The sequence below is a fragment of the Neodiprion fabricii genome, chromosome 2, assembly GCF_021155785.1.
Source record: "Neodiprion fabricii isolate iyNeoFabr1 chromosome 2, iyNeoFabr1.1, whole genome shotgun sequence".
Classification (NCBI taxonomy): domain Eukaryota; kingdom Metazoa; phylum Arthropoda; class Insecta; order Hymenoptera; family Diprionidae; genus Neodiprion; species Neodiprion fabricii.
This window is the reverse complement of record NC_060240.1, coordinates 32992038-33011635: the sequence shown is the minus strand read 5'-3', so window position 1 is coordinate 33011635 and position 19598 is coordinate 32992038. Positions and strand designations below refer to the sequence as shown.

The 19598-nt window shown below is 39.1% G+C and overlaps 2 protein-coding genes across 5 annotated transcripts; one reads left to right on the top strand and one right to left on the bottom strand.

Annotated features, from left to right (window-relative positions):
* Positions 1-46: 46 nt before the first annotated feature.
* LOC124175435 (SUN domain-containing ossification factor) lies at positions 47-18644 on the top strand. Of its 4 annotated transcripts, XM_046555684.1 has the most exons (7): positions 47-536; positions 925-1138; positions 2008-2132; positions 11114-11724; positions 12397-13889; positions 13979-14338; positions 14478-18644. In XM_046555684.1, the coding sequence occupies exons 1-7, from the start codon at positions 478-480 to the stop codon at positions 15837-15839; spliced, it is 4224 nt and encodes a 1407-aa protein (XP_046411640.1). In that variant the 5' UTR covers positions 47-477; the 3' UTR covers positions 15840-18644. The 4 variants fall into 4 exon arrangements, with proteins under 4 accessions (XP_046411640.1, XP_046411642.1, XP_046411643.1 ...); XM_046555686.1 differs by lacking the exons at positions 47-536; positions 925-1138 and adding an exon at positions 10449-10933 and having other exon boundaries at positions 2030-2132; XM_046555687.1 differs by lacking the exons at positions 47-536; positions 925-1138; positions 2008-2132 and adding exons at positions 5719-6413; positions 10538-10933.
* On the bottom strand, positions 8171-10375 carry LOC124175449. Its single transcript, XM_046555716.1, has 3 exons — positions 9567-10375; positions 9249-9419; positions 8171-8785 (listed from the first exon to the last, which is right to left on the bottom strand). Exons 1-3 carry the CDS (start codon positions 9654-9656, stop codon positions 8582-8584), a joined length of 465 nt encoding a protein of 154 aa, XP_046411672.1. The 5' UTR covers positions 9657-10375; the 3' UTR covers positions 8171-8581.
* Positions 18645-19598: the final 954 nt, after the last annotated feature.

The following is a 19598-nucleotide window of genomic DNA, read 5'->3' as shown; positions in this document are numbered from 1 at the left end:
TGTCGGCTTCCGATCTTGTGCCTTTTTAGTCATGGGCGCAGCAGCGATTCAGAGTCATTTCAGAGTATTACTTCGTGTACTTCCCTGAAGGTGGTTGGAAAACGCAGTAAGCGTGCGCGCATTGCGTCAGCTGATTTGATCTGGTGAAAATTAATACTTAAAAAATGTATAAATTTCGGTCGTCACAGAGCCGTGATGAAAAACATTTATTCAAATTGGGACAGTAAGGTCGGAGCAGGTCTCTCACGGCAAAGCCACTGCTTCGGTGACAAAGAAAAAGTGGAATAAAATATATGTAATTCATTTATTTGTGGTGATTTGATTCCATACCACCGGAAGTTTTTTAGTACACGTCAGGTTTCCGAAAATGGTTGTAGATACATTGGCTGTGATTTCAAAACTCGTCGTGCGCGAACAGTGAATTTAAAAAAAAAAACAAAAAAAGACGGACATCGGTGTCATGACAACTGACTTAAAATGAAGCCAACGCTTTCGTGTATTTATTCTATTCTGCTTCTCACGTCCATGGTATCCAGGTAAATATAATTACACCTGTATTCCTTAACCCCATGTTGACATTCTTCAATAGCGATAAGGTCAGTTTTATGAAACATTCACCCTATTGCAGAAATCGAATATTTCTCATCACGAATAAATTACATACCTTAGACTTCAGCTAAATTTGAGCCGTGCTTGTTTCTTGTTTTTTTCCCTATGATCTAGAATCTGCATCGACCACTATCACCACTTTACCGATACTTTGACTAGTAGGTAGATTATCTCCATGAGGAAATGTCGTTAAGCAATACTGCGTAACTGCTGATATTGTGCTCGTGAAATCATAACCCTGCTTCCGTGATCCGAACAATTTTTCTCTGTAAACAACATTTTACTTTTCCTTCCAACTAGTTTCTATTGTTTCAGCGCACTTTTGTTCATAATCGTTGCTTCCGAAGGGACAAAAGGAGCAAAGGATACCTATGGCAGTCGCAATAAGGGAGGTTCCGGAGCTTCGGCTAATATAACAATTAACGACAGTGGCGGAGAGAATGATCATGACTCACATGTTACATTCCCAAGTCGAAATGGAGCTCAGAAGGAAACACAAACAAACATCAATGATGTGAAAAATATTGTGGTATGGTTTAATTTATAATGAAAATAAGTATAGTAAATGAAATAGTAAATAATCGAATTTCTGACAACATTGTAAAATGTTGCAATACTTGCTCTTGCTTTATGCCAAATAGTATTCTAACTCTGTTTGTGTAGCACACATAAAACCTTGATTAATTAAACTTACGACCTTACCAACTGCTTAATGACTTGAACAGCACTATTCGCATATACGTTTATCACCAAGCATCAGCCTTTGTGAATTTGATGACTAATCGTGATATGGCGCTAAAAGATTTTTAAGTAAAGATACTTGTAAACCGAGTTCTGTATTTTCAATAGACGCAAAAGGTAACTTTTAGCAGATTTGTTATTTTGGAAATACAGCTATTGCAGATTGTTATTCATTCTTTGCTCCACTTTCTTACCAATCAAGCTGATTTACACGTCAATAAGACTGAGATAAGCTGTTTAACTCCCGAAGATATATGGTTGGAATGCCCAGCCTATTTGTACGATTGAACTGGATGCATGACCCCACCAAGCAATTGGACATGCGTCATTCTAATCTGTGTCAATGTCAGCTGACACGTAAATGTGGCTAAATATAATTATATGGTGGCGCCTGAAATGCAATTCATATAGTACATATAAAAAGTTTGGAAAAATATTTTTGTCACTTATCGTTTAAGAATATTGTTGTGCTTGGCAGATTTCCTAAGAATTTCTACCTCTACAATGTTTAAAAAAGTCTCACAGTTGCCAAATTATTCGCAGTAGTATCAACATACAGTAAAAATACACAGAACTTTGAATATCTTCTAATTAAGTTTTCAATGTTTCATCAATTTACGATCATTTTTGGTAAAAATTTCTTGCCATTATTTACAGAGAGAAACGGCAGATGCAGTGCCTCACCCTAACCCAACAATAAATGGTGAAAAAACAGCAAAGGAGCTTCCCGAGCTAGAACTATTCGGCGATGTTTTGTCTCAGCAACCAAATCTATCTCAAGGGTATGTTTTATTCTTGTAAGGTCCTTGACTGTTTCCTGAAATTTTCAATTTCAAAGGCTTGGGTTCATGTACCTACCTTCAACTTAGATGTTTAGAGTAAAACTATTGAAAAACGTGGCCGGAACCCGTATTTTTAGCCAGTTTTTCACGTACAGAAATTTCTAGTCAAAAATACTTTTCTACAACATTTTTTTAGATGACTATTTTCGGCAGACTTATGAGAAGCAGAGCCATATTTTAAGAGCCGAAAAGTAAGCTCTCAACCAAATATTAGCCTACTCGTAAACGAACAATTATCTTTGCGCTAGCTTCCCCATTCCATATCTGTTTCACACCAGTGACGCCAAGGGCAAGGCTTCGCTTTAGATATTAGGTATGCGTATACGATTTACATACCCAATATAAAGAGTGAAACTGAGGTCTAGTTTAGCTGTTCATGGTTCAAGTTGCACAGTTTCGGTCAGACGTCGCGGCCTCACGCACCACACGAATGCACAAGTGTACATTCCCTAGGATACCTAATACCTAATACGCCTATTTCAGATCACACCAGATCCGGATTAGCCTCGATCCAGCCTTGTTCCTTAACGAGAAATTCGCCCGGTGTCACGTTCCGGAAAGGTGTGCATTATATGTATCAGAGCCCTCGGCGCTCGTTACCGTATAGGATTTCCTATCGCTACATACGTCGCAATTAAATATGCTGTACACAGAGCAGAGACGCGTGGATATCTGCAACGATAGGCAGATAAGATGGTCGTTCGTTCGACGCTGCTTATTCTGGCAGCTTGCCCAAGATGCTGTAACCGCAGATACATAGCGCCGTGTTTTTTCTGTTTGCTTTCGTTTTTCTCGCGTGTTTTTCATTCGCCGATACTTTATCTCCACGTCAATGATCTCTACACTCCCGGTTGTGACGAATATCGCACGTCGATAATATCTGCGTAATACCGCATGGTACGCATATATTTATGTATACAAATGAATAATAAACAGTTGACGCGAAAGCGAGAGGAAAAGAAAAAGACGAAGTTAAATAACCGAATTCTGTCGGGAGTGTGATATTCGAAATATGCTGACAGAATTTTTCTCGTATTCATTAACTTAGGTAAATAAATTAATTGGGATTTCAACCACGCGATGCTGACTTTCTCGCTTTTTGTTTATATCGCTCGTTTTATCCGACAATTGGATTATACCGCACGTGCCCGAGTTATTTCAGTCTGCCTTACGTTTCTCATGAATCACAACTCCCGTTTCTCAAAGAAATGTGAACGAAAAAATGGACGCGTGAAGATAGAAAAGAATAGCTTCTTATTTCCTACATCTTCGTTATTTCGATAATTTATTTCGGCTGCAGAGTAGTGATGAAAATCTTAACCAGTAAGCATATAACAGCATGAGAAATCGTCTAAGAATCTTGGGAATTCAAAAACCAATGCAGCATACACCGGAAACGCCCTTTCCTAATTATATCACCTTCAATCGTGTTGCGTGTCTCGCGGTTTTAACCGTGACCTAGACCGCAGGGCTTCACTCTGGAATGTTCAGCGATCCCTTTTCCGCATGCTCTGCACTCTCGGTCAATACCAGACCAAGCGCAAATTGAAGTAAAGTAAGTCTCATTGTCAGGGATTGTGTGTGATTAGTTTTCGAACATAGAAATGTATACGTAAATGTTGTAGTCATCATCTCGGCACGCAAAAATCATACGCCCACCATGCCTGATGAACGCGTGTGCTCACATTTATATCGGCTGTGTCTTATCAGCAGCGGATATTTGCGCTATCTATAATTGTCCCTGTATTGCTCACTATAATACGATTGTATTACGCCTGCTACGTATAAGGTGTTCGTGTAATGCTACGTATAAGGTGTTCGTGTAATTTGACTATCAAACGCCGCCGCTTCCTTCCGCCCTGTTCCATATTCCTTCATGCGATATACAAAACAATGGTCTCTCTTGTCTTATCTCCCGGTTCGCTCCTCGACCGAAACTTCGCTCGTAGTTTATCACCGAGAATATTCACGCTCGTTCTACGGTATTAGATATGCTGAATTGCCCGCCCGTATCAGCCGAGAAAGTTATCGGTCGACCTTGTTTTGATCCCCTTGTTTGCTACATTCTTCCTCAAAAAGTACCTAGGCACGTTGTAACCACTCAGTCACACGAACTTTACGTTCTCGACGCGAAGGCAAACGACATTTTTTCTCTTAACGCGGAACAGAACAATGAATTGTTTAACGTACCGAAACGTTTTGTACGCAGAGAATAAAATTTGGGAGTACTAAAAGGGTAGCGTAGGACAAGATCAATTTGCAAATTGCTAATTGTTACAACTTTCGTTACGTGTATACAAAAATTAATGTTACACGTTACACCGATTTTATATTGTTCTTCTCTTGGAATTTATTTTACTATTGTCGACAATTTATTCAGCATATTTTTCCGAATGAAATCGTTACTGTACAAGTTAGTAACCGGGGAAAAATCAGCAATCTGGTATTATCATATATCTGGGTATGTCAGGGAGATCTAAACTCTATTTTCTATATCCCTGTTCGCATTTTCACATACACACACACACGCACATGTGATATGCACATATTGTGTCCTATTTATGTTTGCGGCTTTCATGCCCTATAAGCACCCGCGTCACAGATAGTATAATAATTTTTGAATAAAATTTATTCGAGAAAGTATCCTCGTTAAACTTATATTTCTAATATAATTGCCTCTGCAACAGCGGATAAATCGTGGAACCAGTTGTTCGCGTCTAGTTCGCAGGTTGATCGTTTCTCTCCTCGTGATTGAATTATTGCTTCACGTGAAACCGGCTATTCTAGTACTTAGAGAAATCTCTGTACAAGCTGCATAATTCTAAATTGACGTTTGTCGCGCATTCATTCTTCCTCGTTGCTTTATTTTTGTTTCTAATTCCAAGTGTTACACGCCGGTATCATTGCGGGTACCATTCGAATCTCTTGCATTACAGTCACCTTTCAACTCCAGTCGATACCAGTGAGTCACCAAATAAAACAGAGGGTCGTGGCCTGTTCAATGAAACTGCACGTGGTTGGCATTGAGCGACGCAGCGACGTCATGTCGTTCCGGGTAACGAGTGGTTTCTGCAACATCGGCAAACGTCGTTCATGCCTTTTTACTCGGGCGAGATAGACATTATTGTACCCTAGCAACGCTTGAAAATGGTACTTTAAAACGCAGCATAATGCAGGCTGTGCAGTCTTTTAATTGACACGTGCACCTGTCCGTTTGGAGAGACGCTTCCGCGCCTTTTAGAACCAAGGAGAGAGAGGAGAGGGAGAGAGAGTGTGTGTGTGTGTGCAGGAGCATGAGCGAAGGAGAGGAGTGGCGCCAGATACGGGTGGGAGGCAACGACGCCAGAATCGAAGCTCTGATAGTTGCAACTCGTCGACGCCGCGCCGGGCGTCGATACGCGCCGCGACGCCCTGTCGGGGATTCTTCTCACGGTTTTTCGCGTATAACATTTAAACGCTCTTTCCTCGTCTCGTTTTACTTGCACCTTTATATAGATGTATGTATATGTATATATATGTGTGTGTGTGTATACATACTTATGTCTACGTGCTTGCTTTATCATTGTCATTATTATACCGCAATATACCCACAACCTTCTCGGCCTAATGTTACCATTCAATACTCCGCTAAATGCGAGACAACTTGTTGACGAAGAATACTTGCCGTCGACGACAACTTGGTTCAGAGAATAACTCATTTTTTAAGTGCGTCGTTATTGTCGCGAGTTGTAATATTACACTTGTATGCACGATGTATTCAAGTACTTGCGACGTGTGTTAGGATACGTTGTACATAAACGTCATTCGTACAAACTGTTCGTCGGTGTAATACTCGTGACTGATTTTGTGCAACGATTCTCAAGTCACGCCACGTGGTGGTTTACGGCTATAAATATAAATTTACTTTTTCTCACGTCCACAGTACGCTGCGAAATTTATTGTTTCACGTCGGTTGGACAGAGTATTGTTACTATAATCATACATCTATACGGCCACGGAGTGTGTCAAATGTGGTGTGAATATTGGAGCTATGTGAGAATTGATATGTGTCTCGTAAATTTAAATATTTCTTCAGGAGTTGGAAATCGTAGCTCCTTCGAGTTGCATTTCGACCGGTTTTCTTCGTTCAGAAATTGAAAATAAACATAAGAAATAAATAAATGGACGAGAGATATTTAGGTATCCAGTGTTGATTGCCGTGTGGTGAATGTGAATATAACGGTTTGAAGATTTTTCTTTCTACACAATTGTTGTAAGGCATTAAGTAAATTCGACATTTGTTTGTTCAGTAATGTAATTCTTCATCTGCATTTTCCGTTTGTGATAGTATAATTATTCTTTTCGGAAGGTACATTTACCGTTCGTTTAAATAGAATTTAAACAATTGCATTTGCCTTACTTGTATCCTAGTAGCATTCATAGTCCATACTCCAAACTACAACTGTTTTTCGATAACTAGGAAAATTTTGTTTGAACAATACCCATGTATTACGTCAGCGGAACCTGTCTTTTAAATACCTTTGTGGCCAGGTAAAATACTGCAACTGCAAAAGTATTCGGCTTCTCGTATTTCAATACGGAATAAAGTTATTTGCTTTAAGATATCGATTTTTTGTGCACTTCTTTTTCGTATAAAATAATGAGAAGTAGAGCGATTGATCTTCATGCAATAGCAAAATGTAGTCGAAATATGTTGAAAGCTGAAGTATGATAAGAATCTTGGAGCATAATGTTTCTTCAAACAAGTTGTCGGAAAATTTGACAAAATCCAAACTTTTACGTTTATAAATCGTGTCTAACTTTCAAATGCGAATTCTGCAAATAAATCTCATCTCGCTTGATCGAAAACGCTATAATATAAGTACAATATTGACGAGATTTGAAAAGAAAAAAAAAACTTGCCACATGCTTCCTTAAAGTTGCCCATTTTAAGGTAGTAAGAGGCTGACACAGTTCCGTACATGTATTGATTGTACAAATTTATTCGTTGCACATGAGACGAGAGAGAAGGAAAAAAGTGGAAGAAGGGAAATGTAGTGGTCCAACAATACCGATCGAGAGAGAACGATCTTTTTCGACTTTAAAAATGTTTTTAAATTCTTTAACCAAGTAACGGTTCGGTTCGCACCAACGGCTGTTAGCGACGCAAGGTAGGAGTCGACTTAAAGTGTCGGGGGTTCTAATATTAGGTTGTCCCACAGTGCGATGTCAACGGTTAAACAGCGCGGAGTTGACGTTCGTCTGACAGGATCGATTTAACGTGAATATACTATACTTGCGAGGAAAACTCAGGGATGAAAAATTCGAGTACGTTTAACGAGGTCTCCTAGTCGAGCTCGATGTTGTCCTATGTATCTCGCATTATCCAAGTCCACGTATCTCGAACGCAAAAAAAAGGTACAACAGTCACATTGTTCGTACAATTTATCTGACGCAATAATGTGTCAGAGTGATTTTGGTCAGAACTGCATGTAGTATTTATGCCCTTTTTTGCTTTTGAGATACCTGGCCGTGAATAATTCGAGATATAAACGACAACGTCGTAATCGACCTGGGCACCCTCTTGAGAAAGAAAGAAAAAAAATTCACCGACAAATTTTTTATCACCGTTGTCAAATTGTTTACTTCAACCGTGTCCATGTATGCATTATTCGGTATCGTTTACATTGTTTTATGTAGGTATCGGTATACTAAATTGCCGGTATTGCGTTGCGGAAATAATCCGTGCGCAATGATTTCTGTATTCGAAACGAGGTTCAAACGTCTGACTATTGTGACGCTCATACTACTTAAATTACACATATCTGACTTCGCGACGTGTAAAAAGGGTATTCTCTAACAATAAGCTCAGATAACCAGTACACGTTACACTGTAGATAATACAATGTGTGCATACAGATCGCAGATAGGATCTGTGAGCTTATGTAGATTTAAGATCTTTCTTCTCTGCTTCATATATATGTAATAATACAATTGGGTTTGCGGGGTAGTCAGTTTATTAGAAATTGAAATTGAGTACACTGAGTATCATATTATACGTATATTAGTATGGTAAACTGGGGCGGTTAAAATTTACATGACTTGTAAAATGCACATTATACATACATTCCTTTGTCGCAATTATTGTTATTGTTGGGAAATAAAGTATGCGTGTATGACGCTGCGACCTTATTTTTTTCGAATCAAGCCTTACGCAATAGGTAAATAGAGACTCTTTAACTGGAAAGGAAACCGTTGTTCTCGTGATGCGTGTAACGTGTGCAGTAGGTACGTATGTTTCCCGTGTTCCAGGTGTTACGCAATGATCGCTCGGTTAATCCGTTACAGCGCGTATTTAGGTTCCCGGTCGAAGCAGTTCGCCAAACTTGTTTTTATTCGCTTTTCATACCTTACTCATTTTTTCTCGTTACGAACGCCTCGATCAGAAACACGACCGATGCCAGTAACGCGAAGACCCCGCTGGCGACCACCTGATCAGAGTATTGATCCCAGTATTTGTATATCATGTCCTGCTGCAATTTACTCCAGTCGTAGATGAGCACGACGCCGGAAGCGCAGCAGAGAATCGCGCCCACCACGGCAAATATAATCGACTGTAACAATACGAGATAACATGCAATTATATTATTTCATTGCGATAGAAAGATTGCTACTGGTGAAAAGAACACCAAATCTATTGAATTCTCATATTTTTCTGTACCTGAATACATGTATATCGGGTTGTTCTAACTTGTCCTAATCGATATGATTCGAATTTGGATTTTAACATATTTTGAGTTCTGTGAAAGCACGACATTTTTCTTTTACACACACGGCAGCAGGAAATATTTCGTTCCAGATTATGTGTTTTCAAAAATGTGGGAAAAGACATTAGTCTATTACAACTTTGAGGTACACCGAAAGGCCACAGCGAACAGGATTCTTCATGATATCAAAACTATAGAAAAATTGTCACTGTAGGGAAATCTAACACAGTTCGACAAAATCAAGAAATTGAATATTCAACGCGAAACTTCGACGAGCGGTGACTCGGGAAGTCAACGAGAGCAGGCTCACCATCCTCTTTGGCTGACGTTCGCCGAGCAGATAGCACAGAATGATGATTGCGTTTATCAAAATGTAACCGCACATCGAAACATGAATGAGTCCAGCGTGGTTCACGTCCGGCTTCATTTGGAGATTGTTGAATGGATCCACTATCAATCCTACCGCTATGACGCAGAGGATCTGTAAAGTAAAAAGTTTCGGGATGATTGTGCTTTCACCAATTGTGCGATTTAGTACTTATGTTCCATTTCCTCGATTCGTTCGTATACGTTAATGTTCAATTTATAAGTACCGTGACAAATAATTCGTTGTATGTATTCCACTTACGAGTTCGATTACTTTGCAGAAATACGGCGCCTCGCTAGCGAAATTTTTTATCCGTGACCTCACATTGGATCTGACACTTTTGTCCGGCATATTTCTTTATTTCCACAGTCCTTGTACTTTCTTGTTTGGAAGATCTTTCGCCGTTACTGGTTCTGCACTGAATTCGGTCTGTGCTTTTGACCGTTCCAATAAATCCCCACTGTGCTTTATGGGGAATGAGATGACGCAATGCATTATATTCATCAGGATCTTCTCCTAACGCCTGTTCTCAACTAGACAGTTCCAAGTCTTCTCGACACTTGTCTATCCTGCGTTTTACACTGCTATGCTGTTCGTGGAGATCGCAAGCTCATTGTCAGTTGCGAGAAGTGATTTTACCCCATTCGCGTGTAAGATGAGAACCACCGCTTATAAACGCACCTACGTTAATCTTCATCGCCACTCGGGCAATATATGCGTATATTCACGTAGTTGTAGTAAGAAGCAATTTCAATTCTCGACAATGTCACCGTGTAAGCCAGCCTTCAATCTGAATTTCTCTCCGAGTTTCATATATCTCCCCGCGAGTTGAGATGCAGAATTGGTGGTAATAGAACGTGGGATTTTCTTATCGCTTCGTTTAATTGCCGTTGATGAGGCTCAATTAGTGAGCGACTAATATACCATAGACCTAATACGGTATGGCAGCTTTTAAAGAAACCAATCGATTTCTGTTCTCTGTTCTACTTTCCAATTCGCAGGAAAAATCCGATCGCCTGTAGGTTGTACAATGCACCAGCTACACCATCACTTCTATTGCTAATGCGATATAAAATGATGGGATTCCATGGAGGATTCATCACGTGAATTTATTTTTTTCTACTAATTTTTTTTTTTTCACAGATGTTCTCCCGCTGGTTAGTTTACTAATGAATATTTTTTAAAGGCGGAAATGAAATTCATACCTGTTAGTGTCGAGTTTTTCTGTACAGATAAAAAAGCGTTTGTCTAAATTGTCGATTTAAATCTCATAACATGAACAATAAATGTTTAATAAATCGTAGTGGAAGTAATTTGAAGTTTGTGCGAAAATATACAGCATCGTAGTGGATCAACCGCGAGTTGCCTACGTGGCTAGATAGCCCCGTCAGCGGCAGATGAATGTCAACAAAATGAGAATGATATTTGAAAGAACGATAAAATGATTAAAATAAAATAAGCAAATAAATTTAATAATTGGCGCGCTGCGGAGCTATGGCTAAAAAGAGTTCTTCCCCGTGTCCTATGAGGTGGGCCGAGGATTCTACAGGACAATTACTACATGCGGCGGTACTTTACCTCGGAGTCGTTGTCGTACTGTGGTGTTTTCCTGCCAGACTGAACAATCGGTGAGAATCCCCGAGGTGCATATGTCGTTAACCTGTAGATCATACGACGCCCTCTTTTTTTGCAGCCTTGCCATGAACACTTGGCCGATAAGCAGAAATCGAATGGAGATGAAAATTACTGTGCTTACGAGGTTTTCTTCAGACAATATGTTCAAATCGGATGTGCATTTTTATTTGTAGCATTCCCGAAGCTGACCAGGCGGTGGTCCTCACATTGGTGGATACCGCAGCCGCCGAACTTCAGAGTTTAACCGAACCAAGGATATCGTTGGATAAATTGGGAAATAAATCACTTGTCAGCAACCTGAGCCTCGCGCTGAGCAACTCTGCGAGAGTACCGGAACCAACGGAGCTATCATCACCGTCGGAACTTCTGACATCGACGAATTTGAAAGCAGATAAAAGCTTGGAGACATCGCAGAACCTGACCACGGATCGAGAAGAGCAACCGGTAGAACACGAAAACAAACTTACGGGTCAACAGACTGTCTCCGATGAGAACGACACTCTCGAAGTGGTGATCGTAAGGGCGGATCAAAGCAACGGCAAAGGCGGGGAAGAAGAGGTGATAGTATCTGCTGAAGAATTACTAGGTACAGAAGACAGAATTGAGAACACTTCGGAGCTTCCGGAAAATGAGGCCAGGGTGAGACTGACTGAAGGCTCTGCAGAGGACGCAAGTGTTATGCTCGATGTTTTGGTTACCGCAACGGGGACGGATCCTCACGAAGATATACCATCGTTCAGCGAATGGGCACAGAAGAGACTCGAGGAAGCCGAGAAGAAAAAAAGTAAATTTTATATGATTCATATACCCAGTTTTTCGATCGAGTATTTGAGTTCAACAATCGCGATTCTGAGGTTTTTTTTTAATTTCAACCTACCGTGGCATAGTTTTGAGTATTTGAACAGATGGGACCAGCTTTCATAATTTCTACCTTCAAGGTCTCATTCAGAAATTGGATTTGATTTCGACACGATAAAGTGAAGTACTATTTTGGTGGATTAAGTTGCCGACTCAAATGCTATGGTCTGGGAAAATTGATTTCTGAACAAAGTACTTTCATGAAATTAGATTTACCTGTGCTTTTAAAGGGTTCCTACTCTGAAATTTGTTATTTTTCGAAGGAAGATCACCGTAAAGTGAATTCATTGAATATTTTACAGTAAATATGGAGTAATACCTAGGACAATAATAATCATTTCAATCATTGGTTTTGAACTGGTGTATTAAATAAACGAGAAGAAAGTGTAATGATTACACGAAAATGTCCCAAGCACGGTACTATGGTAGCATTAGTCAGAGTTGACAATATGGTACTTGTTAGCAAACAAAATTTGTTTGAACAAATGTAACCTACATACCCACATCTGATCCTAGCCTTGAACTACATAAATATTTGATTCCCGTATGCATCGTTTGCTCAATTTGACGATTGAGTGTATAAATATTTATTTTCCAGCGCACCCTAACGCATCTTCCCAAAATCCTGGAGGTCCTGGAGGACGAGGAATAGGAAGCACTAAAGTCAGATCCAAAAACTACGCGTCGCCGGATTGTGGAGCAAAAATCGTAGCAGTTAATCCAGAGGCAGGCAGTGCAAGCAGCGTTTTGAGTTCATCGAGGGATGAATACATGCTCAACACCTGCACATCTCGTGTATGGTTTGTAGTTGAGCTCTGTGAAGCTATACAGGCAGAGAAAATTGAGCTGGCTAACTTTGAACTGTTCAGTTCTTCACCCCGAGATTTTTCGGTGTTTGTTGGAGACCGTTTTCCGACCAGAGACTGGAGCGTGGTTGGTCAATTTGCAGCAAAAGATGAACGTGACATTCAAAGTTTTGCTCTTCATCCTCGACTCTTTGGGAAGTTCATTAAAGTCGAGCTCCACTCCCATTATGGCTCGGAACACTTCTGCCCTGTTTCCCTCTTTCGAGCCTATGGTACTAGTGAGTTTGAAGTCCTAGAAACTGAGAACCAAATACAAGAGTCCCTCGGGGCTGAGGATGACGAAACTGAGGAAGAAGAGGAGATGCTGGACATCGACACTGGAGATTCTCCACGAAATTTATTTGGCAGTGCGCGGGATGCGGTCTTAAGCATTGTGAAGAAGGCTGCCGAAGTCCTTGTCAAATCAGGAAATACAGTGAACAATAATACCCAGATTCGAGCTAGCATTGAAAACACCATACTTCAAAATTCGCTTGTTGCAGCATGCATGACGCCACGATACACCGTCCTTTGTTCCAATTGCACAGAAACAATGTTCGCTAAAGTCTTCCAACTAGTCAGCTGCAATGATCAGTATCTTGATTTATTGCTGCACATTAATTTTATTAACAAAACTCTCCATCAGAGTGACATCTGCCATTTGCATGGCATCCGAATCAAGGAAGTAAAAGAATCTGATGATTTGAAGTCGACGAAAAATGAACCAGCAGCTAGATTCGTTACCTCCTTGTTTCCTCTTCAATATCCAGTTGCTCTATGCAATGTTCTTGCGGACAGAGAGAGCAGAGTTATCGTGAACACCAGCTACTATGTAACTGGCAACAATTCTGAGGGTGCTGCGGCTCTTGAAGATGCTTTAATTGTGCCACCACAAGGAATGCTCCCAAACTGTGAAAGTTCGTCTTCTTCAGTAAGTCCGCAATCCAGCTTCTGTGTGTCGGATACTAGTTCTCCAGCCTGCAAAACAGCTGCTACATCTGAACAGCAGGGTCCTGGTATTGAATTCTCTACATCAGTGCCAAATGACGTTGCACCTACAACAGAAAACCTCGGTTCACTTATTAGGCCAACTAAAACTATTACTAAGGATGATGGATTAAAGAAGGAACCAGCCTCTTCTCTCTTACTTGAACCCAGCCAAAAAGCCATTGAAGAATCTGTAATTTTTGAACCTCCCATGACTGCTTCTATAGACCCTAATCATCAAGCTACTACTGCTGATAAGGTGCGATATTGAAAATGAATTTATGAAGACATTGGCAATTTGATATGTTGATGTCTGGAGGTTGATTCATTATAATTGTATCTTTTCAGATTTCCGAGGATCCTGGGATTCAAGGAACAGCATTTGCGACAGCCCCTCACATAACAGCTGCAACTTCAGTACCAGAAACGAACACTGAGTCTGGCGATATTTCGGGAGACACAGAATCTGGCGAAGCAATACTTTCAGAAACTGAAACAGAAACTGAGGCTGAGCGCGATCATGAAATGAAAATATCTCCACAAGATCAACTCAGTCTGGATACGCTATTATCGGACCTAAAGGACCTCGACGCTGACTCAGTTGCTCTTCAAAACAACCCGGCAGCTCCAAGTGCAACACTATCTCAACCTATTCCAACACCGCAACAAAAGGAATCAGTCTTTTTAAGGTTGTCTAACAGGATAAAGGTTAGTTCTTGTTTATGAGAATTTCATTCAACATGTTTTCAAGACAAAAAGTCGTTTTTCCTGATTCTTCACTAATCCTGGCATATTTGTATAGAAAATTTTGTTCAAACATTTGATTTTGGTGAACAATGGTTTTCAGACCCTGGAGCGGAACATGTCGCTTAGTGGTCAATACCTCGAGGAACTTAGTAAAAGGTATAAGAAACAAGTAGAGGAGATGCAGCGCACATTGGAACGTGCAATTGCAGCGATGAGCGAAGAGTCACACCGTGCCGAGGAGCGAGAAACCAAAAAACAAGGAGAGATAACGGACTTGAAGGAACAAGTTTCAACTTTGACTAGATCTCTTAACACGCTTCTGAGTGATAGGGACAGCTGGCGGAGTAAATTCTCTATGATAGGCCAACACTTAGTCCTGATCTGTGTCGAAATTGTTATTGTTCTTATGGTGTTATCATATTGCCGGAGGAATGGAGACCTCGATGAGGACGTTGAGACATCTACTGAATCCCAGGTAAGAAGGCGAAAAAGTGTCGGAGGAACTAATGAGTGCGTGACAACAAGGAAAACGAAAAAAAGACGTCCAAGCGAGATCGCATCCCACGTATCCGGCACGTATCATGAGCTTATGATCGAAGATTCTGCTGTGTCAAACGACGTCAGGAGGAAGGAAAAAAGGCGGAAAAGAAAACGGGACTCTATCAGCAAAGGTTCAGTTGTAACCGTATCAAATTTTCCAATGATCAAACCCATCCGCAAGGAAAACCTCAACACTATACCTGGTGGTACCAATCTTCCTTCGAGACGCGCTTCATCTTCAGATACGACGAAATTACCCGGAAAAGAGAATTTTGAGACTGATGATGTTCAGCAGCGGCCGGATTCTGCGCCAGAAACCAGTTTGGGTTGGTTCAGCGAACAAACACAGCCTGAAAAGACTTCCGGATCTTTAGCTACCGGTTGCACGGTTTCTGTTACATCCACGGAAACGCCGAGAAGCGCTCAGCGTGTTCATGATCCGCACAACCACGGAATCGAAGATATTATAGAATCCAGGTCTCGGTTTGAAATCATCAAGCGAAAAAGCAACAGCCAAAAGGATCCTGAGCAAAAGATACTACTACCAGGAAAGCCTGAAGGTATTCTAAAGAATCGGCGAATTCCTGCACCTGCCTTCATGAAGACTGCACTAGAGTCGAGAAGCAAAAGGTTGTCTAATAAAAAAAACTTGTTAATGGAACCCACATCGCAACTTAAATCAGATAATTGGGAATGGTACTCAAAGAATTCCGGCAGCAGATCTAGTCAAGAGGATAGAGAATCGTCGATACTATCGGCGACGGTCCAAGATGGGGATGAAAGGATGAATGGGTTCTCGGTGAACAATGGAAAATACGAAGACAGCGATGACTTGGGAAGCATATGCAGGACGGCCAGTTCTGGTTCAATAAAGGAGAAAAAAACATACGGCATTAAGAAAATGGTAAAAAAACTTTTCTGATTAAACTGAATCGCGTCGCAAGACGTACTATGAGGCTATGCTAGTCTCATGTAGCAATCGAAAAGAAGAAAAATTTTGAAGTAACTGTTTGATGTGGCTAACTTAGACTGTTTATTAGTTTCACCTTCTAACTAAACTGCCAGTGAAACTTGAATATGAGTCTGTGGCCAATTGAGGATTACTTTCGAAAATTAGCTGTGAATAGCTTTATTAGACGTTGATTGAAGTACATACATAGGTCATTTAGGTAGGTAGGTTATACAATTGATTATTATCGTTATACTTTTTGTGTGAGGCTTTAAAAGCTTAAAGAAAAGACAAATGATCGATTTGATCATAAGAAGATATTACGAATTTCACCAATTGAAAATTCAACGTTGTTGATTAAACGTTCAAATTGTTTATCCACTTCGTTATCTTTTAGTCGTAATTAAAACTTAACCAAGAAGTTTATTTTCTCCTGCTGGAGTGTATCATTCTTTCCGTTATCGTATAAACTACATGATTGTTGTGTATAACTACATGCACTGGTACACTCTTGCATATATAATACATACCTCTAGTACCTATAAAGAGATCAAAGTCTTGACTAGTTGACGAAAATCAAAGGAGACAATGTTAAAATATTTATTGCTGGTAATTTACAAATATATGTCCTTATATTGTAGTAAAATAATGCACGCTGTGATATTGTAAGCTCTATTAAGTGCACAAGGAGAGATTCGAAGAAACAGAACGAAAATTACTTTGGTAAATTGTACAAAGTAGAAATTGACAATTTAACGAGGTTGGTTCCCCAAAGCAACATAGTTGGTAATTGAAAGGAGTCATATTAGGATGTTGATTGGTATAGTCGTTTGTCGTTATTCTATAAGGTTTCGAAAACTTTGCTACTTGGTTTTTTAGAAGATTGACCTTGAGCATAATATATTATGCTATATAAGGTGGCAAAATAGGTCTTTCTACGCTGAGCATAAATTTGCAATATGAATCATAAGTGAACACATACGCATGACAAAGATGAATATTGCAAATACGCATGGTGAAAGAAGACTTTCCCGCTGTGGTATTTACGATGCTTTACTTAACAAAAGTGTGGATCACACTTTTTTTTACAGCGAAGTACAAAAAAATAGCACTTTTCGGTATTACGACGTAAAAGTGCACTTCTTTGTACTCCGATGTTCTTTCTTTTGTACTGTCGCAGAAACGATTACTTTATGTACAAAACGCAGGTAAAAAAAAACGCGTAAACCATACTAGTGTTACATAGAAATATAAACAACACGGTGAGCTTATAGTTACTGTGCGGGATATTGCGGCTCTCAGGGCTTGAAATCAATCCCTATTCTTCTACATGGTTGCAGGGGCAATCAACCCCCATAATCTCTAATCATACACCTCCTAGTACTTAATTGTTGCATTTAAAGACGATTATGATTGAGCAACGTTTCTGACCAAGTCAGATGTATTTATTATTTGTACACACATACATAATAATGAATTGAATTATATGGTTTCAATAGTGTACAACTTGGTCACTCGTATTTATTATAGGAAATTGGGGTAGAATTTCAGAGATATTAGTTGTGTATTTAAAAATGAGGTTTGGTCAGTTTAATAGAATGCGTCATTCTAAATCCCCATTAACTTCCAATAAAGGATTTATTAAGTGGACCTGGCTCTACCTATCATTCAGTTTTTAATATATTAATGAGGCGCTCAATTTTCTGAAGTTACAGCTAAGAAACATTGATATTAGCAGTGCATTGACAATACTGACGGAATAGATGATTCATATTTGTTTACCTCCTTACCATCTTCAACCAACAGACAAGTATCACGTGTAGTAATGAACTAGTCTTAGGGGAAAATTATTAACGTTCAATTAGTAAATAGTTAGAGAAATATAAATTATGTAAATAATGCGCTGTTAAATTGTCACGCAATTCCAAAACATTTTCATCATTAGATAACATTATTAATATTATATTTATTCCTTTTAATTTGATGTACTACTACATTATATCAGACACATAACATATACATCATACACGAATACACAGAATTATAGAAACCCATGTTTTATTGTATGATATTGCATCACACTACGTTGGTATATACGTTTATATTTACTGTCAATCTTAGATTATTATTAATTGCGGCAAGTTATAAATTTGAAGCGAACACTCCAAGATATAAAATGTATACAAATGAAATTGAATTTATGTGAATTTTCAGTGAACGGCACAGCAAAGTTTAGTTCATTCTGTTTTTACTTTACCTTTTATAATGATCGACTGCTTTCATTTGTGTTGAAAAGAACATTCTTACAAGACTCCTGATAACATTGTCTAGTACATACATTTTAAGTTGGAGAATATGCGCCTGTGTAAAGATAGAGAAATAAATTGCCAAAAATCAGTGTGGAAGTATTCAAAATAGAAAAATTGATTACACTGTTTTACCGGTACCTTACATACATGTACGTAATACGATCTGTTCGTTTCATGTTAACGATACACGGTACGTGAAAACTTTTCAAATGAGCACGTGAAATGAAAAGGCAAAAATTCAATACAAGGCTGTGATCAATGATTCCCCATTTAATTGATGCAGATCGGGTGACGTAGTTTCTATTTTTTGGAAAAATTGTGGAATAATAGTACACAAGATGTAAGTGGAAGAATGTGACGAATATGATTTGCTTGGTCATTATAGCACATGATACATGAATTCAATTTGCACGAGGAAACACTTGATCAAAGAGGTAATTCAAAAAATATAACATCAAAATATACTCAATTTGCATTGGTGTTTTTTTTTCTATTGTTAAATAAAATGTAACTTTGCCAGTACCATTCAGTGGTACAAATGTTGAAAATCTGGAAGCAAATTCCCATCTATAAAAGGGTCTGTTAAATTCTGCTCATTAAAAACTTTAAAAACGAAGGCCTACATTAACGCATTGGTTGTACTTTGTACTCAAGTTTCAGTCGATTGTGTATCAGATACATAAATATTTTTATCAATAAGAAATTTTAGTATGCTTGATCAGTACGACCGGTAGAATAATATGATATTGCATTATGGTTCTCAGTTCGTACAATTTCCTTGGCAAAATAACTGTAGCAGGTCCATTATTATAGGTTGATGTATTTTTTTAACAAAATATTTCATGACAACGAGATCAACTGATTCACTGTTATTCCGTCGAGAGACATAATGAAGTATGCACAGGGAATTGAGAGGTTTATGATGAATACAGTCCACTAGAGGATTATGAAAAATTTGCATTTTTGATTATGATAATATTATCTGTGCAGCAGTAAGTTCTATTATTGTATTTCGTGTATATTTTATGTGTCGTAAGTTATTTTGCATGTTATACTATAAAAAGGGTAAATACATTTCTACGTACAGTAAATTGTTCGCAGGTGTGTACTTCTGGGTGCTGTTGCCAGTTTGGATTGTATAAGGGAATATAAAAAGGGGCCTTGTATATCCTAAAAACACTGTACCTGTATAAAAACTGCGATATATCTGTTTTAGTTTATCTCAAATAGCAATATGTGAGATGTAACTGGTGAGTAATTACATTGCTAATTAGCATGAATTCCTCAAGCTGAAGAAATCAAGTAATTATCGTATCATAACAGTCAATCAATAATCGTACGTTTCGATCAAATGAGCATTTTTTCAATGAAGAAAACATCCACGAAGGCTGGCTCTGCGTTAGAAAGGTAAAGCTCTAGGTGT